Below are 22,344 nucleotides of genomic sequence, written 5' to 3'. Positions count from 1 at the left end.
TTATCAATATTTTTTTCTTGGTTCTTTCAATAGCTGAATAAGGAGTTAAAATCTCCACTTATAATTGTGAATTTGCTTATTTATTTCCTTGTTTCTATCACTTTTTGCTTCACATATTTTCAGCAAAAAGACTGAACAACTAAACTCAGATTCATGCATGTACATTTGTGATTGTTATGACTTTTTTGGGCTGTAGATAGACACAGTACTTTTATTTTATTTATTTATTTTATGTAATGCTGAGGATTAAACCCAGTGCCTCACACATGCTAGGTGGGCACTCTTACCACTGAGCCACAACCTCAGCCCCAATTGTTATGTTTTTATGAACTGGCTCTTTCATTATTTGAATAAAAGCTCTATTTTTCCAATAGTACTTTTTGTCATGAAGTATACTTTGTTATTCAGCTTTCCTCTGATGCACATTGCTTACATGTTATGTATATATCTTTCCATCTACTCACTTTCAACCTCTGTACCTGGTATTTAAATTATGTATCAGGTGGATAGCAAATACCATTTTAATCCATTTTGACAATCTCTGTCTTTTAATTTAGAATGCTAAGTCCATTTATATTTAGTGTGTTCATTGATATAGATTATTTTGTATCTTCTATTTCATTATTTATTTCCTGTGACTATTAGGTTTTTCATTTTCTATTCCTCCTTTCCTACCTACTTTTAAGTAAATTTAACATTATTAGGAATCCATTGAAGTTCATATTTTGGAAATTAAGCAATACCTTTTTGCATTTTGGGGGGGTCATTTAGAGATACATCATACATTCTTAAGTTTTCATAGTCAAATTAATATTTTACTGTTCTCAGTAAAATATAAGAATGTTGTAATAATATAATTCTGCTTTTCTTCCTCCCTTTCCTTTGTTATAGTTTTCTCATGTATTCTATCTGTATAAATTATAAATGCCACAAAGCAATGTTATTATTTTTGCTTTAATCAGATGCATATTTTAAGGAAATTAAAGAGGAAAAGGTGCTTTTTTACATATCTATTGTTTCCCATGTTCTTCCTTCCTTTCTGAAGATGTGACTTTCCCTCTGGTATCATTCCCCTCTAGCATAAATATCCCTTAAGAATGTATTATTATGTATGGTTTCTGGTGACAAATTCTCCATTTTTCTTGAATCTAAAAATGTCTTTATTTTGCTTACATTCTTGAAGGATATTTTCATTAGATAATAGAATTCTGGGTGGCTAGAGATTTTTCAGTCTTTTAGTGTTATGAACAAGTAATTTAACATGCTACTCCATTTTCTAATGAGATATTCTTAGTTGTTCATATTATTGGTCTCCTATATATTTTTTCTCTGGTTTCTTTAGGATTATCTCTCTAGTTGTGTGTGTGTGTGTTTTGTTGAGGGGCGTGTACCAGGGATTAAACTCACTAAACCACATCCCCAGCCCTATCTTGAATTTTATTTAGAGACAGGGTCTCACTGAGTTGCTTAGTGTCTCATCATTGCTGAGGCTGGATTTGAACTTGTGATCCTCCTATCTCAGTCTCCTGATTAAATCTATTTTTCTTGGGATTGCTGAACTTCCAGCATCTATTAGATTATATCTCTCACCAGAGTTGAGAAAATATTCACCACTATTTTTTAAAATCATTTTTTCTGCCTCACTCTTCCTCTTTTCTTTCTAGGAATCAAATTACATTTGTTAAGTCATTTGATGTTGCTTCACAGCTTCCTGAACTTTGCTCATTTCCTCATTCCTTTTTCTTGCTGTTCACTAGATTGGATAATTCTAGTGGTCTATCTTTAAGGACACTGACTTTTTCTAGAGTTAGTTCCAGACTGCTGATAAGCTTATTCAGTGATTTTTATTTTAGATACTGTAGTTTTTACTTTAAGAATTTGATCTTTTTATAGCTTTATAGTATTTAACTCTGACTTTTTAGTCATTATGTTTTCCTTTTCACCCTTAAGCATCTTACCTTTAATTCTTTGTCTGTTAAACCTAATATCTAGGTCATTTCAGTCACTATTGATTGCCTTTTTTCTTTAAAATCTTTTCTTGTTTATTCAGTTTTTAGTAATTTTTTTTGTTTCCTTCACATTGTAAATAATTTACTACAACAAATCTGCATGTTATTATATTTCTACCAAGAGTGGAGTTAGCAGACAATTAACTTAGTCGGTCTAAAACTGAAAAGTTGGTCTCTCCTTAGCCAGATAGCTAAATCCCTGCTTAGTCCTTTATGCTTTAGCTGGATTTCTTAAGGTCTTTCCTATGTGTACATTGTTCAGAAAGAGATTTAGGAAGAGATTATAAACAGACTTTGGGGTTCCCTCTCTCTGTCTACTCCTTTCTTAGATATTATTTCCTATTTTCTAGCTGCTATAGTTGCCCCAAACCCTGTCGTTTGTTTCTTCATCCTAAAAAGACTGCATATTTCAACTCCAGGTTTAGTCATCCTGAGAATGAGGTGAATAGGGTCTGTCTTCAGGCTAAAAGATATTTTTAAAAAGTGACATAAAACAGGAAACCTACTTAGTGTTGATCTCTTTTTTAAAGCATATTCTCTCTTTCCAATTTCAGATTGCTTTGGGTTGTCCTACAATGTCTTCAGTAGCTTTCCAGAGATATTATATCCAGAGTTTATAATTATTTACAGGAGGGTTGACATTATAGTAGCAGAGTTCTGTGAGGTTGTTTTATGGCATAATTTTACATAGGACTAAAGATGCTTTTTTATTAGAGTCTTAGAGATATATTTAGCCACAAACCTTTTGTAAAATATTCCATTACACTTTGCTTTGAAATCTAAAAACTTTTATATGTTTTCCCCCCTTGGAAATTATTCTACAAAACAGAAAATTTAGACTAAGGTTTATAGTCACCTTCTGATTTTAATCATCATAAAAATGGTGATAAAAATAAACTAAAATGGTAGAAAAAATAAGTTTGTTTGAACTCAGAGAAGTGACTTTTTTTTAAACCTTTGTATTTGTGTTTTATGTATGGAGGATACTAGAACTTTAAAATAAAACAAGAATGCATTTTTGAAAGACATCTTGAAGTCTGAATTTCTCTTTGTGCTCTTTACTTTATGCTTCCTCCCATAGCAAATATTATTTTTAACTCTGATGAAAAATACTGTGAGGACTTTACTATCTATCTTTTTGGGTCCTATCTCTGAGCCAGTGGAATTCATTATGTTTCCATGTAATGAATGTGCCATGCTCTTAAAGTGGTCACATTAAAACAGGGCCATCTGTGTGAGCAAACTTTATCACTGAACCACCGGCATGGGGAAATCTGAAATCTCACAGGCTTTCAACCCTGAAAAGCAGGATTTTAATTCCTAAAATCCACATTTGCTATAATTTTCTGAAATTTTCCCATTTTGATATTTATTGGTATTACCTCCTAACACTATTTTTATGTCACATGTATACTTTTTAAAGGTGATTAATATTTTCGTTATAAAATTATCTTCTATAAAACACACCATTAACTTTCTCAACAAAAACTGAGGCATGTAAAATTTCCTTTTATTGTTACTTTCTATTAATTTTTATTTTAATGTTTATCTGTTAACTTTACACAATTCAATGCAGTATTTTCATGTTCCTAGAATTTTTGGATTTGTATAACTATAATATATTATTATGCCAAGGAAATTGACATTAATAGAATCCACATAGATAATTTGTTTATTCTATTTGAATTCTACAATTATCTTCTCATACATACAAGTCTCACCTTCTTGCACATAATTTTTCTGAGTGCAAGAAACATGCATGTAGATATGTTCAATATCAGGAAGGAGCATAATTCTCTAATGTTTCATGATGAAACTGCAGTATTTAATGATTATCCCATTAATTTCCTGAGAGTAGCAGTCATTACTCAGTAATCACTACTGTGCAAGGATGGTATCATGTTATTTGTGTTTGGCTATGATCAAATATCATTAAGGAAGGAAGTTTCTGATACAAAATGAAAATTGTTGGTAAGGGCAGTAGGTAAATTTGACTTAGCCCAAATCATGATCCACCACTATAGGGGAGCTGCTTGGATGTCTGAATTGCTATGCCATATTTAATTTCTAAGCACTTTATCCTTTATCCCAAATAGCCTTCTTCAGTGCCTGTTTGGACTAACTCCCATAGACAATAGGTGTGTGCCTACCACTAAATTTGAAAATAAAAAGCAGTTCCTGACTGTTCTCAACGCCCAATGGGAACTACCTAGAAGGGCACTAGTGGAAAAAACTAAGTCTCAGATTGCCAGTGTACCCAGGGTCCTGTTTCCTAGAGTAAACAGGGATTAAAGGAAAACTCTGAAAGAAGGGTATTCTCCATGCATAGGAGAGGCAAATGACAAAGCAGAGTTTCATTACAAGATGATAATACTGATACCACTGGTTATCCATGATGAGTTCTCCTCTCTCACATGTTGAACTGTAACATGAGAGAAGCATGCCAAGGCAAGCATATAAAGCAGGGTTTGTTTAAAAAGGGGTAACTTCTTCTCCCAGGAGGGAGAAGGGGGCCATAGCTGGTGTCATGGTATCCCAAGAAGTGGGGACATTCTGCCTCTTTTACAGGACTTAGGCTTCCTTGGTTCTCCTGTTCTCTTCCTCTTATCTCTCTCCTTCTTCCGTATGTGACTAGGCCCAGGAGATGCTAGGTGGGATGGCCAAAAGGTGAGAAGCAGCTGGGCTGGAGGGGCCAAGTTAGAGTAATCAGGGCAGGAAGGGGGCATAATTAACAACCCCCTATAAGGAGAAACAATCCCTGGGACAGGTTACCTTAGCAACAGGTTGGAGTAGGGGCAGGTTATCTTAATAAGGGTGGAAGAAGGGCTCTGAAGGAGTTAATATTTCAATCCCTTTTCAACTTTCTGAACTCCCTCAAATTGGCCTCCTTGATCTGATCTGACTGGATTTACCTATCTAAACTGACTGCCTGTCTAATTCTGGCTTCAATATCACATGGTAAACTTGAGGGTAGTGATCTGACAAAGACATTGGGTTGAAAGGAAACTTAGGCTGTCTTCTAGCTTTACCATTAATGATGTGTATGATTTTAGGAAAGCAACACAATCTCTGTGGGTAAGTAAAGTATAAAATAGAAGGTGGTGGCAAGGGTTAAAACAACATAATATTTCTCAAAATGGTTCTGAATATTGCCTACATCAGAACCTATGCAGTGTGTTAAAATGCTGATTCTAGGGCTTCACCACTAACCTACTCAATTAGAAGCTACAGTAGTAAGAACTAGGAAACTTCAAAGTTTAAATGAGGAACCCAGGAGATTTTCATGAATGACTGACTAGCTCACCTACAGAAGGATCTAAGTTAGCCTTACGTAGATGCTCCCATTAGATACACACCAAGAGCCACGTGCAGATTGTTTCCACATATAGAAGCACATCTAGGTTCCTTATGGATTTACAGTGCTTTAATTCTGATAAACATTAAGTGCTCTGGATAGTACAAAAGGCACAGATTAATATTTGTGTAAGTGGTAATTAGTTTGGTTCACACATTCTGTTTTTTCAAATAACATCTTTGGAATTTTAGAGAGTCTACCCAGAGAGAATCCCACAGGATGAAGTCTTTATGAACTCTCACAATTTAGGGTCTTTTTCTAACTATTATACAACTACAAATTTGATATCATCCTTTTTTTTAACCTTAGAATTTAAAATTTGGAAAAACAAGATGAAATATTGTATCCCACAAAACAGATGTAGATTCTGAGTCTTTGTATTAGCTCACCATATAGCAGAAGGCTCCCGTAACACTACTCACAGGATATAATTCTAGAAACAAATCTTATAAGGGTTGGGGCACTGTAGATGACAGTCTGGGAGGTATCTGTGATTATTATTTTTAATTTATTTAGAAATAGTTTAACATGAGAATTTGGAAAAAATCATTCATATATTCTTTGTCCAGACTTCCCAAGTTTGATAGTTTCTTGAGGAACCACAGTACATTTTCAAAATCAAGAAACTAACACTGGGGCTGTGGCTGTGGCTTAATGGTAGAGTGCTTGCCTAGCATGTGTGAGGCACTGTGTTTGATTCTCAGCACCACATAAAATAAATAAATAAATAAGTTATTGAGCAATTTTTTAAAAAAAGAAAGTAACTAACACTGGTACATATTATTGACTCAGCTACAGATGCTATTTAATCTGTTATTTCCACAAAGGCAATTAGGAATTAACAAAATCCTCTTAGAAACTGTAATTTACTTTTTTACAATATCTTTCAATTATAGTTAAAAGCAAGAGGCAGTATCACAAATTAGAAGGAAGAGAGATTTGGAAGCCCAAAATAGATACATTTACTTCCAAACTTCACTGATTACTGGTTAGGTAATCTTGGGCAATTTACTTAATTTATATGAACCAAGTCTTTGTAACTTAGTTTCCTTATCTGCAACATAGGAATAGTGAGACTTATTTTATAGGGTTCAATGAGAATGTTCAAATGATGAGACTTAAATGAGAAAAAAATGTCTGATATATACTTCAATAAATGGCAGTTTAGAAAATATTACTCAGTCTTTCCTGAGATAGCAGGTCTTTATATGTAAAGTACAGAAAAGTAATGGATGGCAAGATTTAAAAAAATTTTTTTTTTGTCCTTAAATGCAACAAATTTCTAGTTATGTCGCTAAAACTCCAGAATCTAGAAGTGCAGAATGTTGGAACTGGAGTTAAGCATTCTATTGTTAATCTGCCCCCCTTCAGCAAGGGGTTAGGAAATGAGCAAAGTTGCACAGACAGCAAGTGGCAAGCCAGGACATGAACTCAAGTCTTCTACATGTGCCACTCTTACCTGCTGTACTTCATATAAGATAAGGTCACACACAGCACTGTAAATTCAATTTGGGGAGCTACTGCAAGTGATGAGAAGGATGGGTGGCTGTGTGAGTAGAATCTCTGCCTTTTTTTTTTCCCTTTGGCCTCAGTACTTACCTAGTGTTAAACTTTTATTCTCTCCTCAGGGATTGCAAATTTTTATCCTCTACACTGTTAGAACAAAAATCTTCCAGAGTGAAGCTTCCAAAGTGTGGAAGTCACTGTCGTCATCAGTTGGGAGAGTGAAGTCCCTGCCTTCACTGAGATTACGAGTTCGGATGTATAATATGCTCAGGTCCCTTCCAGCCCTACATGAACACTTTAGACTGCTGGAACCATCTCAAGTAATAGAGGAAACGACACTCACTGAAAGTGACCAAGCAAACTCAAGCAACTAGGCCGTGAAACTGTTACCTACTGTGGTCTTTTTATCCAACTCATATGAGTATCCATTTCTTTCATTTATTTCCTAGTCCTCCTAGAAAGCCTTCCTAGGTATATATATATATTTTTTTTTTCATGGTTATATGAATTGTAAGGCTTGTTTTTTCATTGTCATCAGGGATAATGGATTTTGTAGTTTTATTGCATTCAGTAGACCCTTAATTGAATGAGGTGAATAATTCTACACAACATTCAAGATGGTCGTTGTTCCTTACATCAGTATATGACAAACTTTGACAGAAATGCAGAAACTATAGCAATTTTTTTCCAAATTTACTGAAAAGAATATGAGGAGAAAAATTTACCTGTTCAACAAAATAACTCCTAATGAAGGGTAGGGAGTTGCTTGTATATATATCATACTTTGATCTCTAAATATTTTAAAATTGTATGTGTTTGTACTTTTACTTTTTTGCACTTTTATTTCCAATGAAGCATTTGGCACCAATTTAACGTCTGGAAATTGGCTTTTTTTGGGGGGGGGTCTGTTAAAAAAAAATCATGTTTTGTGACCAGAGAAATAGGCTTTGTAAGAAATGGTGGAAGAATGGTGGTGAGACATATTAATTGGTTGCTAAAGCCTCTGATATTTCCTTCCAGATCTTAATATATATCTGCCTTTCTATTGGTGAAGTGACAAAAAGTGACAAAAATCAAAAAGTCACAATCAGCCCTTATGGCTTTAGAAGATGTAGTTCATGGAATGTCAAACACTTGAATTATGAATGGCTTCTTAAACAGAAAATGACTCCATTGAGCCACTGAGGTGGGGGAGCACTCCCACTGGACTTAGGAGATACAGCCTTTGAATTGCTGCCTTCTGTTTTGCCATAAACTAGGCAGCTGCTGTGAGTGACTGAAGTAAGGAACTAATATGTCATGTGAGCTTGGCATTCCCTTCACACCACTCCCTTCTCACATTCCCTACAGAACCTGCATTTTAGTAGAAAAAAAATGTAAATGTCTGTTGGATTCTTAGGTGTGTGTAGTAGAAAAACTGTAAATGGAAGAATGGGAAAAAGAAAAGGGAAGAGAATAAGAAGGAAAGCAGTTCTAAAAGACTAGTGTTCTTAGTGTTGGTACAGTGCTAGACCTAATTAGGGGATGAGCAGTGGAAAAATTCTAAGATGTGGTTGACCCCAAATTTGTACTCAGATGACAATCTAACTTAAGTAAGTCCTACTTTAAATGTAATCCCTTCCCATAAGTAAGTCCTACTTTAAATGTAATCCCTTCCCCCGGCAAATTACCAAAGAGCCAATATATTGCCTCAGGGTGGAGGACACAGATTTCCCTTGGTGATGATAGGGTTGTTTTGGTTTTGTTTTTCCTTGCACTTTTTTTTCAGTATCTTCGGGATATAACAACTAAAATCCCATATATTGTTTCTAAAATAGTTGTACGGTAAATGTGCTCCACAGGTAATTGTGGAGTCTAATAAGTGAACACTGATTGTCTTTTACACTGAAATCCTACCAGTAGAAACTACTTTGGTTTGAATCTTTATCTCATGCACTAGTCAGCAATCTTTGAGTTTAGTGATAGAAATCCAACTCAAATTAGGTTAAAGGTCAAAGGGAATTTACTGGCTCAATTAATGTGAAGTCCAAGGACCAAGCTGGTTTTAGGTAGAATGACTCTGTGTTTCATGTTTGTCTGGCCAGTCCCAATTTGTGCCTGTTGTCCTCATTTAAGTACTATCAGCAGCCCTTTTTACTTTCAAGTGTCTTGATTTGGGACATAAAATATATGATAATACTAACTCTAGTGACAGATAGTTGTGCCAGGATTCTTTTCTCCCTGTATTTCCTGAACCTGTATGTTTCTGTTTGACATTGACATTATTCTCAAATGGGGGTTAAATGGCTGAAAACTGGCTATTGGCTTTCCTAGTCCTACAGCCTGAGAGCCTTAGAATCTAACAGGAAGAGAGACCTCTTTTCTCCTAGCACCCACAAATCAAATCTGATTGGAATGATTCTAATTCTAGTTATTGCTCTGGCAGGAAAACAGGAAGCACTGTATTTAAAACAGGGAATTTAAGGCAGTCAGTTGATTTCGTGGTGTTTAAAAGGCTCAGAAACAAAATGGGAAATGTTTCAGAAACCAGAAAAAGAAGAAGTTGATATTTCTTCTAAGCTAAAAAGATAAAGTAAGAAGAGTGTCCAGGCTAGAATACAGGGCTGAAACCAGGGCATCTTGGTGGCAGGAACTACACCCACGTAGAGGCAGCCTACTTGTGCCAGAAAGAAAACCCTGATTTCCTGATTCCTTTTGCCCTGCAATCTCCCAGAATGTCTTCCATTGGCTACAGCTAGCCAGAAACCAGCAGAGTCCAGAGTCTGTGAAGCTCAACCCCTCTGTGATACAGAACACCACAGGGGCAAAGAGAGGAAAGAACCAAACAAGAAGCAAACCCAGAAATGGCATGTCCTACCTAGGTTGAGTGTTCATTGACCTATGTTCAGGGACTATTGGTGACACTTACTGTGAGGGGGAGGGGTGAAATGAATCGATTCGCCTACTGTGAAGTGGAGAATGGAAGTTGCACCAAGGAAGTGATACTGGAAGCAAAGTATTAAGGAGGTTCTACTACATGTCCTATAGAATATAAGAACTCTCTGGGAAATGAGCCCCTTTAAGTCTCATCAGTCACTTCCCTTGTCTTAGCAGGGTTGTAATGGCTTCAGCAGGGAGAACAAGAAATTGTTTGGTGCTTTGGAAGTCAAGGAGTTAAGAAGAGTGGAATAGAGGTGTGGAAGGGTGATTTACTTGAAGAAAGTTGCAGGAAAGGGAGACTCAGGGCACTTCAGAACTGGTTATCATGATATTGTATATGACCAACTCCAATTTTCCATGTTTTCTGATTTATTTTGTGTGGATAACAGTGTCCTATTGCCTTTCGGGCTGTGACATGCAATGGCTGGGGAACAAATCATCCTGACCTTTGGATTTCCTTTCCTGTGTCTTAACTGAGGGTTCAGAGTTAACTCTTCAATTGTCAGAGTCTGGTTGCCAGACACATAAATATTCTGCATGATCTCATTCCTTCCTCCCTCCCCTACACCATTATCAACAAGGGGAAATATTCTCCAGCTCGATATCTTTGCCACATTCCAGAAGACTTGGCATTCTTTGTAAATATTTAATAAATCTGAGTCAAAAGTACCAACTGGATTATACTTATTTGTCAACCATTGGAACTTTCTAGCTCTGTGAAACCTACCAATGTAATGCTACACCCTTCAGTTCACAGTTCCTCAGATGAGGTCCAAGACAGACAGATGCCAGGATAAAGTTCCTTGAAGTTGTGGTGGATGGGATGATTACTAAGATTTCAACTCAATAGCAAGATTAAAAAAAAAAAAAGCTGCTTAACAAATGAGCAAAGAATCTGGATAGACATTTTCCCAAGGAAGACATATAATTTTTTTTATTAGTTGTTCGAAACATTACAAAGTTCTTGACATATCATATTTCATACATTTGATTCAAGTGGATTATGAGCTCCCATTTTTACCCTATATACATTATGCAGATTCACATCGGTTACACATCCACTTTTTTTACCTACTGCCATACTAGTGTATGTCGTATTCTGCTGCCTTTCCTAACCTCTACTATCCCCCCTCCCCTCTCCTTCCCTCCCCTTCTCTCCCCTCCCTTCCCATCTTCTCTCCCTACCCCATCTACTGTAATTCATTTCTCTCTCTTGTTTTTTCCCCCTTTCCCCTCACTTCCTCTTATATGTAATTTTGTGTAACAATGAGGGTCTCCTTCCTTTACCATGCAATTTCCCTTCTCTCTCTCTTTCCCTCCCCCCTCTCCTCCCTATTTAGTGGTGATCTTCTCATGCTCTTCCTCTCTATTCTGTTCTTAGTTGCTCTCCTTATATCAAAGAAGACATTTGGCATTTATTTTTTAGGGATTGGCTAGCTTCACTTAGCATAATCTGCTCTAGTGCCATCCATTTCCCTGGAAATTCCATGATTTTGTCATTTTTTAGTGCAGAGTAATACTCCATTGTGTATAAATGCCACATTTTTTTATCCATTCATCTATTGAAGGGCATCTAGGTTGGTTCCACAGTCTAGCTATTGTGAATTGTGCTGCTATGAACATTGTTGTAGCTGTGTCCCTATAGCATGCTCTTTTAAGGTCTTTAGGGAATAGTCCAAGAAGGGAAATAGCTGGGTCAAATGGTAGTTCCATTCCCAGCTTTTAACAGATACATGAAAAGATGTCCAGCATCACTAATCATCAGAGGAATGCAAATCAAAATCACAATGAAATATAACCAGTAAGAATGATTATTATGGAAAGCAGAGGAGATAACAAAGCATTGGTGGGTATGTAAATTGATACTTCATTACTGAAAACAGTACTGATATCCCTCAAAACATTAAAAGGGGAACTACCATATTATCCAGCAGTGCCTCTACTGGGCATATACATAAAGGAAATGAAACCAGCATCTCATAAAGATATCTGTACTCCCATATCTGTGTGGCATTTCTCATGATGGTGAAGATATGGAAATAACCTAAGCATCAGAAATTGTGGTATATACAGATGCTCCTCAACTCAGGATGCATTTACATTCTAATGAATTGTTGTAAGCACACCTAATCTACCAAACATCATAGTTTAACCTAGCCTACTTTAAACATGTTCAGAACACTTATATTAGCTGACAGTTGGGCAAAATCATCTAACATAAAGCTTATTTTATAATTAAGTATCATGCATCTCACATAATTTATTGATTACTGTAAAAGGTGTGGGACAAAATAAGCCAGGCCCAGAAATATTCTGCATGATCTCACATATATGCAAACCTATAAAAATGTCAAATTCATGGTAATGAATTTTCATGTTGGCTGAGGTTGGATAGTGGAAGAAAAGGGGAGTTGTTTGACAAAATGAATAAGTTCTGAAGTCCTAATGTAGAGCATGGGGACCAAAATTATTAATAATTTATTATATACTTGAAATTTTCTGAGAATAGATCTTAAGTTTTCTCAACATAAACACATGCATAAAGATAATTACAAGATGGATGATATGGATATATTTGCTTGACTGTGGTAATCATTTCACAATACATATTTGTATAAAATATCACATTGTATACCTTAAATATATATATAATTTTTTGGACAAGTATGCTTTAATAAATCTATGGAGAAAACAATCTTTACAAAGTATATTTTTTGAAAAACCTAAATCCATTTCATTGTTGTCTTTTATTCTATATTACCTATACTATTTCTCTAAGTATATAAGAATTTTATGTAACTGTAATTACAGTAAATGAAATCTTATTCTGATTTTCACTTATTATATATTTATGTAGTTTTCATAATAATTAATAGTTGTATAATGAAACATAATTTACTAAGTTGTTTCCTTCTTATATATTTAGATCATTGCAACAAATAAACTGCTACATATATTTTTTTCTGTTTTAAAAAATTGTTTCCTTAAGGTAAATCCTCAGAACTTGGATAAATGTGTCAAAGGGTATGAACATTTGTTTATGCTCCTGGGATATATTAGTATATTTACTTGAAAACACAGCAATAATATGTTATATCATCAACATTTGGAGTAATATAAGCATTTTTGTATATACTTGTTTATTTGGGTATATTTGTTGATATTATTTATATCCTTTGCTCATTTATCAATTGAGCAATTGTTTCCGCCCTCCCACATAAATTTATGTGAGTTCCTTATCTATTATAGCTCTTAGTTGTTTTTTACATTTGTTGAAAATATTTATCCCAGTTTATTAATTTCCTTTATTTTTTGTATAATATACATACTGGATTTGACTTGAAATGTTCAAAAGCATTTTCTGAGATTATATGTCCTCACATAGGCTATTTTTTATTTTGTTTTAAGAAATATGTTAGGGACTAGGTAGAAACTTTTAACATGTAGAATAGTGATATCAAAAAGCCAGGCAAGGCCAAATAGATCATGTATGACACATTATATGATGCATTTGGGTGGGGGTCCTTGACAGATTTTTTAAAAATATGTTTTCTGTTTCTTTGTGTCCACTCACCTTTTCTTATGAAGTAAATACTACATTTTGGAGAATGCAGTTAAACCCTTCATCCAGCCCCAGCCCCAGAAGATTTATAAGCAGTTATTAATTAGCAACATTTTTTTAAAAGAAAGGTTCAAAGGTTACAGATGGGTAACTTCCTTTACACATGAATAACCTATTATAATGTATACTTAAAAATTTTTCAAGTTGCTGAAGAAGGACAATTAAGGATAGAAGTAAAAAGTATGAAGCCTGGGTCAAGTTTAATATCCAAGAAACATGCTCTTGTAATTTTTAAAAATAACACTCCGAAACCATCTGTGGTATTGTACTTTTGTTAAGGTGGGGCCACAAATAAAACCGCAAGCTTCCTAACACCCCACAGAAATAGAGAAAGGTAATCATGAAAGTCACAAGTTTCTTAATGACTAAATAAACCCCTTAAAATATCACAGCAATTCCTTGGAGAAAACACTGTTATTCGAACACTATGTATAATTGACATTAATTTTTTTTAAAGTGTCCATATGGGTATATTTCCAAATGAGAAAGTCAACTATTCTGAATGATAAAAGAGGACAAGGTGGGATCCTCTCACCTTTGAAAACTCATCATGGCTCACATCCTTGACTGCCAATTTGCTAGTATATACAAGAAAAAGCTATGTGTAATTAATGTTATTATGAAGTTAGGAAATGCTATGTATACACAAACACTTCATGCATTACAGGAAACTTCAATATCACAGCAAGATCACTGAGGGTGGCTTTTTTTTTTTTTTGGTCTAATTTATACTGGCTTTTCTAATTTGGGCATTTTTTTTTTTTGCTTTGGTAGGTGGCTTACCTTTTCCCTCCTTAATTTAAAAATAAACTATATAATGTGTAATTTACATAAAATTAAATGCATCCGTTTTAAGGGTATACTTAGTTAATTTTTAACAAGTGCATACAAAATCAAACACATTTCTATCACCCCACACCATTCCCTCCTGCCCCATCCCAGTTAAACTGTTCCTTCAGCTCCAGCCCCAGCCCCAGCCCCAGGAAATCATTTCTTTCTTTTCTGTTACTAGATATCAGTTCTGCCTAATTATTCCAGAATATCACATAGACGGCACCATACAGTATATCCTCTTTTAAGTTCGGTTTCTCTCATGCAGGATCATGTTTTTGAGATTCTTCTATATCGTTATGTGTGTCAGTGACTATTTTTATTGTTAAGTGGTATTCAATTTTCTAGATATACTGTAATTTGTGCAGTTAATGGACATTTGATTGTTTTCACACTTAACTATCATCAATAAAATTTCTGCAAACATTCTTGCACAAATCTTTGTGTGGATATGTGTTTTCTTTTCTCTTGAAATATCTTCTGAAATTGCTGGATCATAGAGTAATTATATACTTTATAAGAAATTGCCAAATGGGTTTCCAAAGTGGTTGAACCATATAGTCCCATCAGCAGTATACAAAAGTTTAGAGTTTCTTCCACACTTCTTTTGAAAGTTCTGATGTGTGAATTACTACAGAAAGTGGAAATAGGTTATAAATCCTTTTGCAGTCTATTGATTTTATTTCTAAAAAATTTGATTGTTTAATACGTTAGCTCTTTATTTAAAAAATAATTATTTTTTAGTTGTAGTTGGACACAATACCTTTGTTTTATTTATTTATTTTTATGTTGTGCTAAGGATCGAACCCAGGGCCTTGCATATGCTAGGCAAGCCCTCTACCACTGAGCCACAACCATAGCCCCAGCTGTTTATTTTAACAAAGAAGAAGAAAAAGCAAAGGAGAGGGATATGATCTATACTATATTTTACAAACTACTTCCCAGGGAATTATAGTCCCGTTCTTATCTGCATTTCTCTTCCAGTGGAGTTTTGGTACACGTGGAAGTATGACCTTTATATTTGCCAAACTTTGAGATAAGCTACTATGAAACCATATCATAATAATCTAGACTTTCTGGACCTTTGCAATAATAGAAAAGAAGATTGTTTTTATGGCCCAGTACTCTGTAGGCAATAACAGAGCAGGAAAGCACTCTGAACTAGAGATTTTGGTCCCAGTTAAAAGTTATGTGATTTGGGGGAAGCCATTTGCCTCCCCGGGCATAAGAGCTGGAGGCTTTGTCTTAAGTAACAACCTGGATGAGGTGAACTCTAAATTTTCTATGGGCTCTAAAATTTTGTGACTCTAAATGTAGGCTAAAATTATTTTTAATTTAAAATATGTTCCTGCCTAAATAATACAGTAATTCTTTGTTCATAAAAACAGACAAAACAACAACATAGTGTTCTATGTAGAGTTAAAGTACTGTTTGATCAGTACCAAATCCATGTCCCTCTCCTTTTTCTCCTTCTTCTTCTCCCTAGAATTTATCCCCGAGATTAACTTTGTGTATATCATTCCAGATTTTAAGAAATATGTATACTCAAAATTATACACACAGAGAAACTCATAATCTTGTTTGCGTACTTGTTGTTTTTTACATAAGTGGTACAGGGAACTGTGTCAGTGATCCCTAAGACCATCTGCAGATTTGATAGCTGTGACTTATTACAAAAAGATATAAATCAATTACAGCAAAGGAAAAAGTCACATAAGGAAAAGTATAGAGGAAATCAGAGCAAGCTTCTTAGAGTTTCTTCCAGGGCACACTTGATCTCTCCAGCAAAATATTGTGATAGAATGTGAAATACAGTCTATCAGGAATGTTGAGCAGAGATTTGGTATTCAGGATTGTTATTGGTAGCTTGCTACAAGGACAGCACTGCTTGGCATGTACCAAGATTCCATACTCCTAGTGGCTGTTTAGCATAAAACACATTGTTTGCATAGTTTAGTCACAGTGCACTCACTATGCTTACCAAAGAATTGAGGACACTCTTAAAATCCAATTTCTTATACACTAGCCATGGGCCAATCTCACAAGCAGTCCTATCTAAGGATAGCAGTTAGGCTGCTATGGTAACTCTTCTGCACAGCAACAGAAGTTTTGGAAATTTGCTTTTTGTACTCAACAAAATGTTTTTGAGGTCTAACATACATGTATTTATTATTATTTTCTCTATAATTTTCCTCTTGAAAATAGAACATTAATAGGTATGTGTGTTGTTATGTTCAAGGTTTTCTCTGCTACACTAGAAATGGAACTGTTGGATCATAGAACATTTTATATATTGATGGATATGTCCATACCACCCTTTATAGTTTCTATTAATTTGTGTCCCCATAACAAAGTATGTCTGTTTTGCCTTATCCTTTTTTATAACTGTTATGAAACTTTAAATTTTATAGAACACATATGTAAAAATAGCATCTCCCTGTGATTGTAATTTGCGTATTTTGAGTGAGTCTGTCTTCATTAAAACGGCCGTTGAACAATGCCCTGTTGAATTATTCATTATTTGTAGGGATTAAAAGCAGGACCACTGGCATAAATATAATAGAGATATAAGTCCCTTTCAGTACCCAGTTTGATTTTGTCTTGGATATACATGATTCCTAGAGTTTGGTTGCCAAGTTTCTTAAAAGAGCTGAACAAAGCTACTCTTGAGCAAATGAAAAGTTGTGATATGTCTTTATACATCTTGTGGCATTTGTATTGTCACCAGGGCTGCCATAAACTTGGTGGCTTACATATCAGAAATTAATTTTCTCATAGTTCTAGGGGCTGAGAATCCAAGATCAAGTTGTTAGGTTTGGCTTCTTCTGGTGGCTTTATCCTTGTCTTGCAGATGGCTGCCTTCTTGTGTCCTCACATGGTTTCTCACAAAGATACCAGTCAGATTGAGGCCCACTTCTAATGACCTTATTTTACTTAATCACCTCTTTAAAAGCCTAATCTCCAAATGCAGTCACATTCTTATACTAGGAATTAAGGCTTCAACATGAATTTTGAGGAGGAATACAATTCAACCTGTAACAACCTAAATTCTGATAGGTAATTCAGCACAGAGGTAATTTAGCACTGTTTCCAGGAGGCATAAATGAAGAAAAATGAGATTTCAAACTACTCAGAGATAAAATCCATGGCTACTCAGGAACTAGGAGCTCCATTTTTTCTGTAAGCTTGCCCAAAGAAGTGACAGGATAGTTAGCTTTCATTCTTTTACTCAGTAAATATGGATTGAATATCTAGGAGGTGACAGCCTCAAGAGATACAGAATTAAGCAGCAAGAACTATCTTCACCAAAACTACATTCTTTCATTGGTTCACCTTAATGAGACAACTGAAAAATTTCAAGATGCTTTACACAATTACTAAAGGTGAATATGACAAAACACAAGTTTTATCTAACTTGCTTTACAAAGTTCCTATTTCCCATCTCATCTCAGAAACTCTGATTTTATTCTTAAGATGTTTTCCCTTTTCCACTTGTGGAATTCTCAGAACACGCTTTCAAGGAGAAAGAGCAGATAGTAGGGGAGTTGACTGCCTCTCACACAACTATAGTTTAAATCTTAACACTTCTTCAGGTATCAGTGGAAAAGGAAAAGTAACCTTGAACTACAGAACCTCTTATCTCTCCTTGGTACAGGCTGGATCAAAGATATTTCCTTACACCCTTTTCCCTTCCTTCGTATATTCCTAACTTTTATAGATTACCATTAAGCAGTATTACAGATTCAAGATTATTTTCAGTGTTCATTTAAAGCTAAGTTCACTTGGTTATAGGACAAAAGGCCAGGTGAGCCAAACGTTCAATTTATATTTCTAAAAGTTGAGAACCTTTCTAAGCTCCATACAAAAAGAAGGCAAGATGTCTGACTAACAGCACTTTTAAGGTCTGGCTACTTACAGAATTCCTGGAACGATATTCTTAGTTACATTTTTGAGACTTATCCACAATAAATATGACCATAGTGGTTAGTAAGTGATAATTATATGAGAACTTTTTTGGCTTCACTAATGAAAGGCAGCACTAACTATAATCAGTGTCAATACATACAGTGGGAAAAACGATGTTCTTGGTAAGGGATGTAACTGATTTAATTCAGTTGTCACCAGCTTTTATTCAAGTCTAAGTACAGACATCTGTTTCAGCAACTGTGGGTACATTACAGAAATAGTAACCATAAAATTCACTCAACAGATATCTATTGACGGACAACTACACATGGCAATTAACACCAGATGCTGGGAGTGATATACAAAATAAAATCACTGTCCTCATGTTGGGTGAGGGAGCATAAGAAACTCAAACATAGAACCACAAGTAAAGATACAGAACTACAGAAAAATCACATGAGATTAAACAAGGAACTAAATGTCTACTTGTCAAATGTTTGGTATACAAATTCAGGGGTTTACTACAGTGTTTATGGTTTTCACTAAGTCCACAAAAGATTCCATTCAAACCTTCCCCCAAAGGCTGAACAATACCACGGGTTGTCATTTTACAAGCTAAATATTTGCATAATCTATCAGTCAGCAATCTACATATTAGCATATAACCAGGAGAAACTTGTATATCAAAGATATATAAGAATGTCGTGCATATAGCATCTCATAGCAACAAACTGGAAGCAACCAAAATACTGTTTGATAGAATGAATTAAAATATCTGTAGCATATTCACCCAAAGGAGTATTACTCAAGAATGAAAATAAATGAGCTCCAGTAACATAATATTGAGTATGAAAGTTATGCTCCAGGAATCCAAAAACAAATGATATTCTATATAATATCTATAAGGAAGTAAAACTGAATAACATTGCTTAAGCATATATGTCTACATAGATATTCACATGTGATAACTATAAACAAGATTTTTTAAAAACCCACAAGTGAATACCAACCACAAAATTCAAAAGGGGCACACTGGGGAGGAGCACATATAATTTACTGATATAGTTCTAATCCTTGGGTTAGGTGGTGAGTTGCCCCCCCTCCCCCCTTTTGGTACTAGGGATTGAACCCAGGAGTGCTTTACACTAAGCCACATCTCCAGTACTTTTCACTTTTTATTTTCAGACAGGGTCTCACTAAGCTGCTGAGGCTAACCTCGAACTTACAATTGGACTGCCTCAGCATCCCAAATCTCTGGGATTGCAGATATGCCGTGCTGTGCCTAGCTATTCATTATGCTCTCAATTTTTAAAATGTCAAGAGCAGGAGAGTTGTTGAAGTTTTAATGGGCAAATAAGGATGAAACAGATATGAAAATGGGTAGGATATAGTTATTGTTTCAGTTATTAAGGTGTTTACAATCTAATGGAGGCAATATGACACATTCATAATTTTGTGTGCTTCCCTACACATGCTCTTATGAAACATTTACAAACAACCCAAATGACCTATACTTCATGCCTAGTTAGCTGGATAGCAGAAAACAAAATCTTTTATAAAATCTAATTTTGTATGTATATATATGTGTACACACACACACACACACACACACACACACACGAGCGCGTGCACACACACATATATATTTATCTCTGGGAAATTCTGAGGTAATACTTAAACATTATGTTTCACAGATGTCCTTCTTGTCTCTTGTTACTTAAGCCTCTGATGTGACTCCCAAATGCTGTTTTTACTCCCCTGCTTCTACTTTAATCTGTGAAATCATCACAACCTTTCTCAATTTTCACAGTGGTAGCTGGGAACAGGTTTATAACATTAAATGAAACTTACTGATCTTTGGGATGAAGCATGAGGAAAGTAAACATAAAAATATTCATCAAAACACAAAGATAAAAAACCCCTTAAATTGGGCATGGTGGTAAACACTTGTAATCCCAGTGGATTTAGGAGGCTGAGACAAGAGGATCACAAGTTCAAGGGCAGCCTCAGCAATTTAGCAAAACCTATCTCAAAATGAAAAAATAAAAAGGACTAAAGTGCTATGGGTTCAATCGGCAGTACTAAAAACAAACAAAAAAAACAAGCTATATTTAAAGTCTACAAATCTCAGCCTCTCCACAAGGGTGCAGTTGGCCACAATGTAACAGGGGCCATCTAATTTTTTCTTAGTGGCAGGACTTTTGAGGAAATGCTCCCTTAATAGTGATCTAAAGAGAAGAAAATTCTTTACCCTCTTTGGAGGCTATGATTCATCTCATCTTTTGTCCCAAGGTCTGATTTAATTTTAGGAAGATTGACAGTGGTATAATTCACTTTCTTAAGGGACTATTTTACCTCTGCCCACAGGAGTGTGGGTTTACTCCCAAACCATCTCAAATCAAAGACCCTAGCATACTATCACGGGGCTGCAGTGCACTTCCCTGAATCTCGATGATAAAGTTTTAAATAACAAGCTAGGAAGAATATTCTCTGAAAATGAGGAATGCTCCGTTTCTTCTGTAAGTCCTTCATTTTCTAATCCCTGCAGGGAATTTCTCAAAGGGCAATATATACAACTGAGGAAAACAAAATTTACAGGAGAAAAGCATCCTTAACACATACTTCATTCTCAAAAGAATTTTCAGACTTACAATTGTAAGAAGATACTGTTTACAGTTCTAAAAAAGAACATTATTTCTCATCCCAAACACCTGATTTATTTTATCCCAGTTCGTTCAGGGAAAATCTGATGAACCAGGGAGACAGGCGGATTTACCTATTTGCTTAGTCAGCTTAGAAGGCAAAAGTTGTTTGCACCTTTTAAAACACTTCTCTGCACCCCAATTTTCCCCAATTTTTCCCTAAATTTAGGGTTCAGTTTGAACAACAGCACTTCTTACAGCACACCCAAAACAAATGCTTTAGGTAAAAAGAGAAGGGGGAGGGGGTGGCTCAAATGTCTTTTCCAAAAAAAACTCTTCTGGAATCCTTAGCTTTAATTTGGCAGCCTTTGACTTTTTCACACGTAAAGTTTTGACCTCTGGAGCGCTGTCTTTTCCCTGGTATGTTGGAAACTCCTCGCGCACCAACTGATTCATTCCCCATTCTTACTAGCACAAGGTTTGGCAAAGCGTAGGCGCCCACAAATGAATGAATGAACGGATTTGTAGAAGAAAGGCGGGAAAAGATTAGTATTTTTTGGTGTGACTAGAACTACAATGGTTACAAAATAACGACAAAAACCACCCAAACTTAGACAGATGCCCACTTTCAGCGGGTTCTCAAAACTAGACCAGAACTGCCCACTACACCCCGCCCACTACGCCCCGCCCACGGGGGACAGACGGGAAATACAAGCTGTCAGGAAAACCGGAAGTGCCCGGTCACGCCTTGCGCATGCGTGTATCCGTTAGCTCGCTCTTCCTACAACCGGTCATCCAGTGAGGAAGCCGGGGCGCCTGGGCCCAAGCTGCCGGGTAGTCTTTGGCCCCGTGTCCCTCGCCCCCGCGCATGCGTAATGAGTTGAGCCTCTCGCGCTGAGGCGGGGCGAAAGGACGGATTCTATTTTCTTGTTCCCGCCCCTCTTCTTCCCCCACCTGCCACGTACAAGGCCGGAGCTCTCGCTAGGCTAGTTGGGTCTGTGCGATTGGTTGGGGCCCACGGCAGTCTGCGAGCTAGGTGCGGCAGCCGCGGAGGGCTACCGAGCGGGTCCCGTCTGCACCCCCCCTGAGACGCCCAGAGCCGGTCTGCGGCGGTGGCCTCGCATCGGTCCGTCCACGGAGTCCCGCGCAAAGGCGACGGCCTTGTAAGCTGGTAGGGCCGCAGGAGCCGGGGGTGCGGCCGCGCTCTCTTGAGAAGTCCCGGGGACGAGGAAGTGCTGGAGGGCCTCTCTGGAACCCACCGGCGCGGGGCGGGCGGCCCACGGGGGCCGTGGGAGAGGGCTAGAGCGAGCGAGGAGGGCGGACGGGACCTCGCGGGGGCTGGGAGGTCACGGAGGGGGAGGGGCGACGAGGCCGCTGTTCTTGGTGGCTGGGAAGTGGGCGTAGGATTCTGGGGGGCATTCGGCCCAGAAGTGTCTAGGCAATTCCGTGTGGCTCCCGAAGGTCGAATTGCCGGAGATCGCTGTGCGAGCCATTGGGAGCCCTGGAGTGGTGGTTGCCTAACTCGAGGGAGTTGGAAGGGTGAGAAGGGTGGAG

The 22,344-nt window shown here is 36.6% G+C and overlaps 2 protein-coding genes across 6 annotated transcripts in view; both read left to right on the top strand.

Moving 5' to 3' along the window:
- Positions 1–12,467, top strand: part of Adgrg7 (adhesion G protein-coupled receptor G7) — a 60,145-nt gene extending 47,678 nt beyond the window's left edge. For all 3 annotated transcript variants that reach the window (XM_078044370.1, XM_078044371.1, XM_040268286.2), the window contains one exon: positions 6,993–12,467. In XM_078044370.1, the coding sequence (XP_077900496.1) occupies positions 6,993–7,244 (252 nt within the window). In that variant the 3' untranslated portion in view covers positions 7,245–12,467. The remainder of the gene's footprint in view (positions 1–6,992) is intronic.
- A 9,354-nt stretch (positions 12,468–21,821) lies between these two features.
- The window catches only part of Tfg (trafficking from ER to golgi regulator), a 35,954-nt gene continuing 35,431 nt past the window's right edge, over positions 21,822–22,344 (top strand). For 2 of the 3 annotated variants that reach the window (XM_040270458.2, XM_013362764.4), the window contains exon 1: positions 21,822–21,953. The gene's annotated coding sequence lies outside the window, so the exon portion shown is untranslated. Of the gene's footprint in view, positions 21,962–22,344 lie in introns of all 3 variants that reach the window. The other variant, XM_013362763.4, reaches the window with a different exon arrangement.

The sequence above is a fragment of the Ictidomys tridecemlineatus genome, chromosome 3 (genome assembly GCF_052094955.1).
Source record: "Ictidomys tridecemlineatus isolate mIctTri1 chromosome 3, mIctTri1.hap1, whole genome shotgun sequence".
Taxonomy (NCBI): Eukaryota; Metazoa; Chordata; class Mammalia; order Rodentia; family Sciuridae; genus Ictidomys; species Ictidomys tridecemlineatus.
The sequence above is the reverse complement of the archived record's forward strand: the minus strand, read 5'-3'. Positions and strand labels throughout refer to the sequence as shown.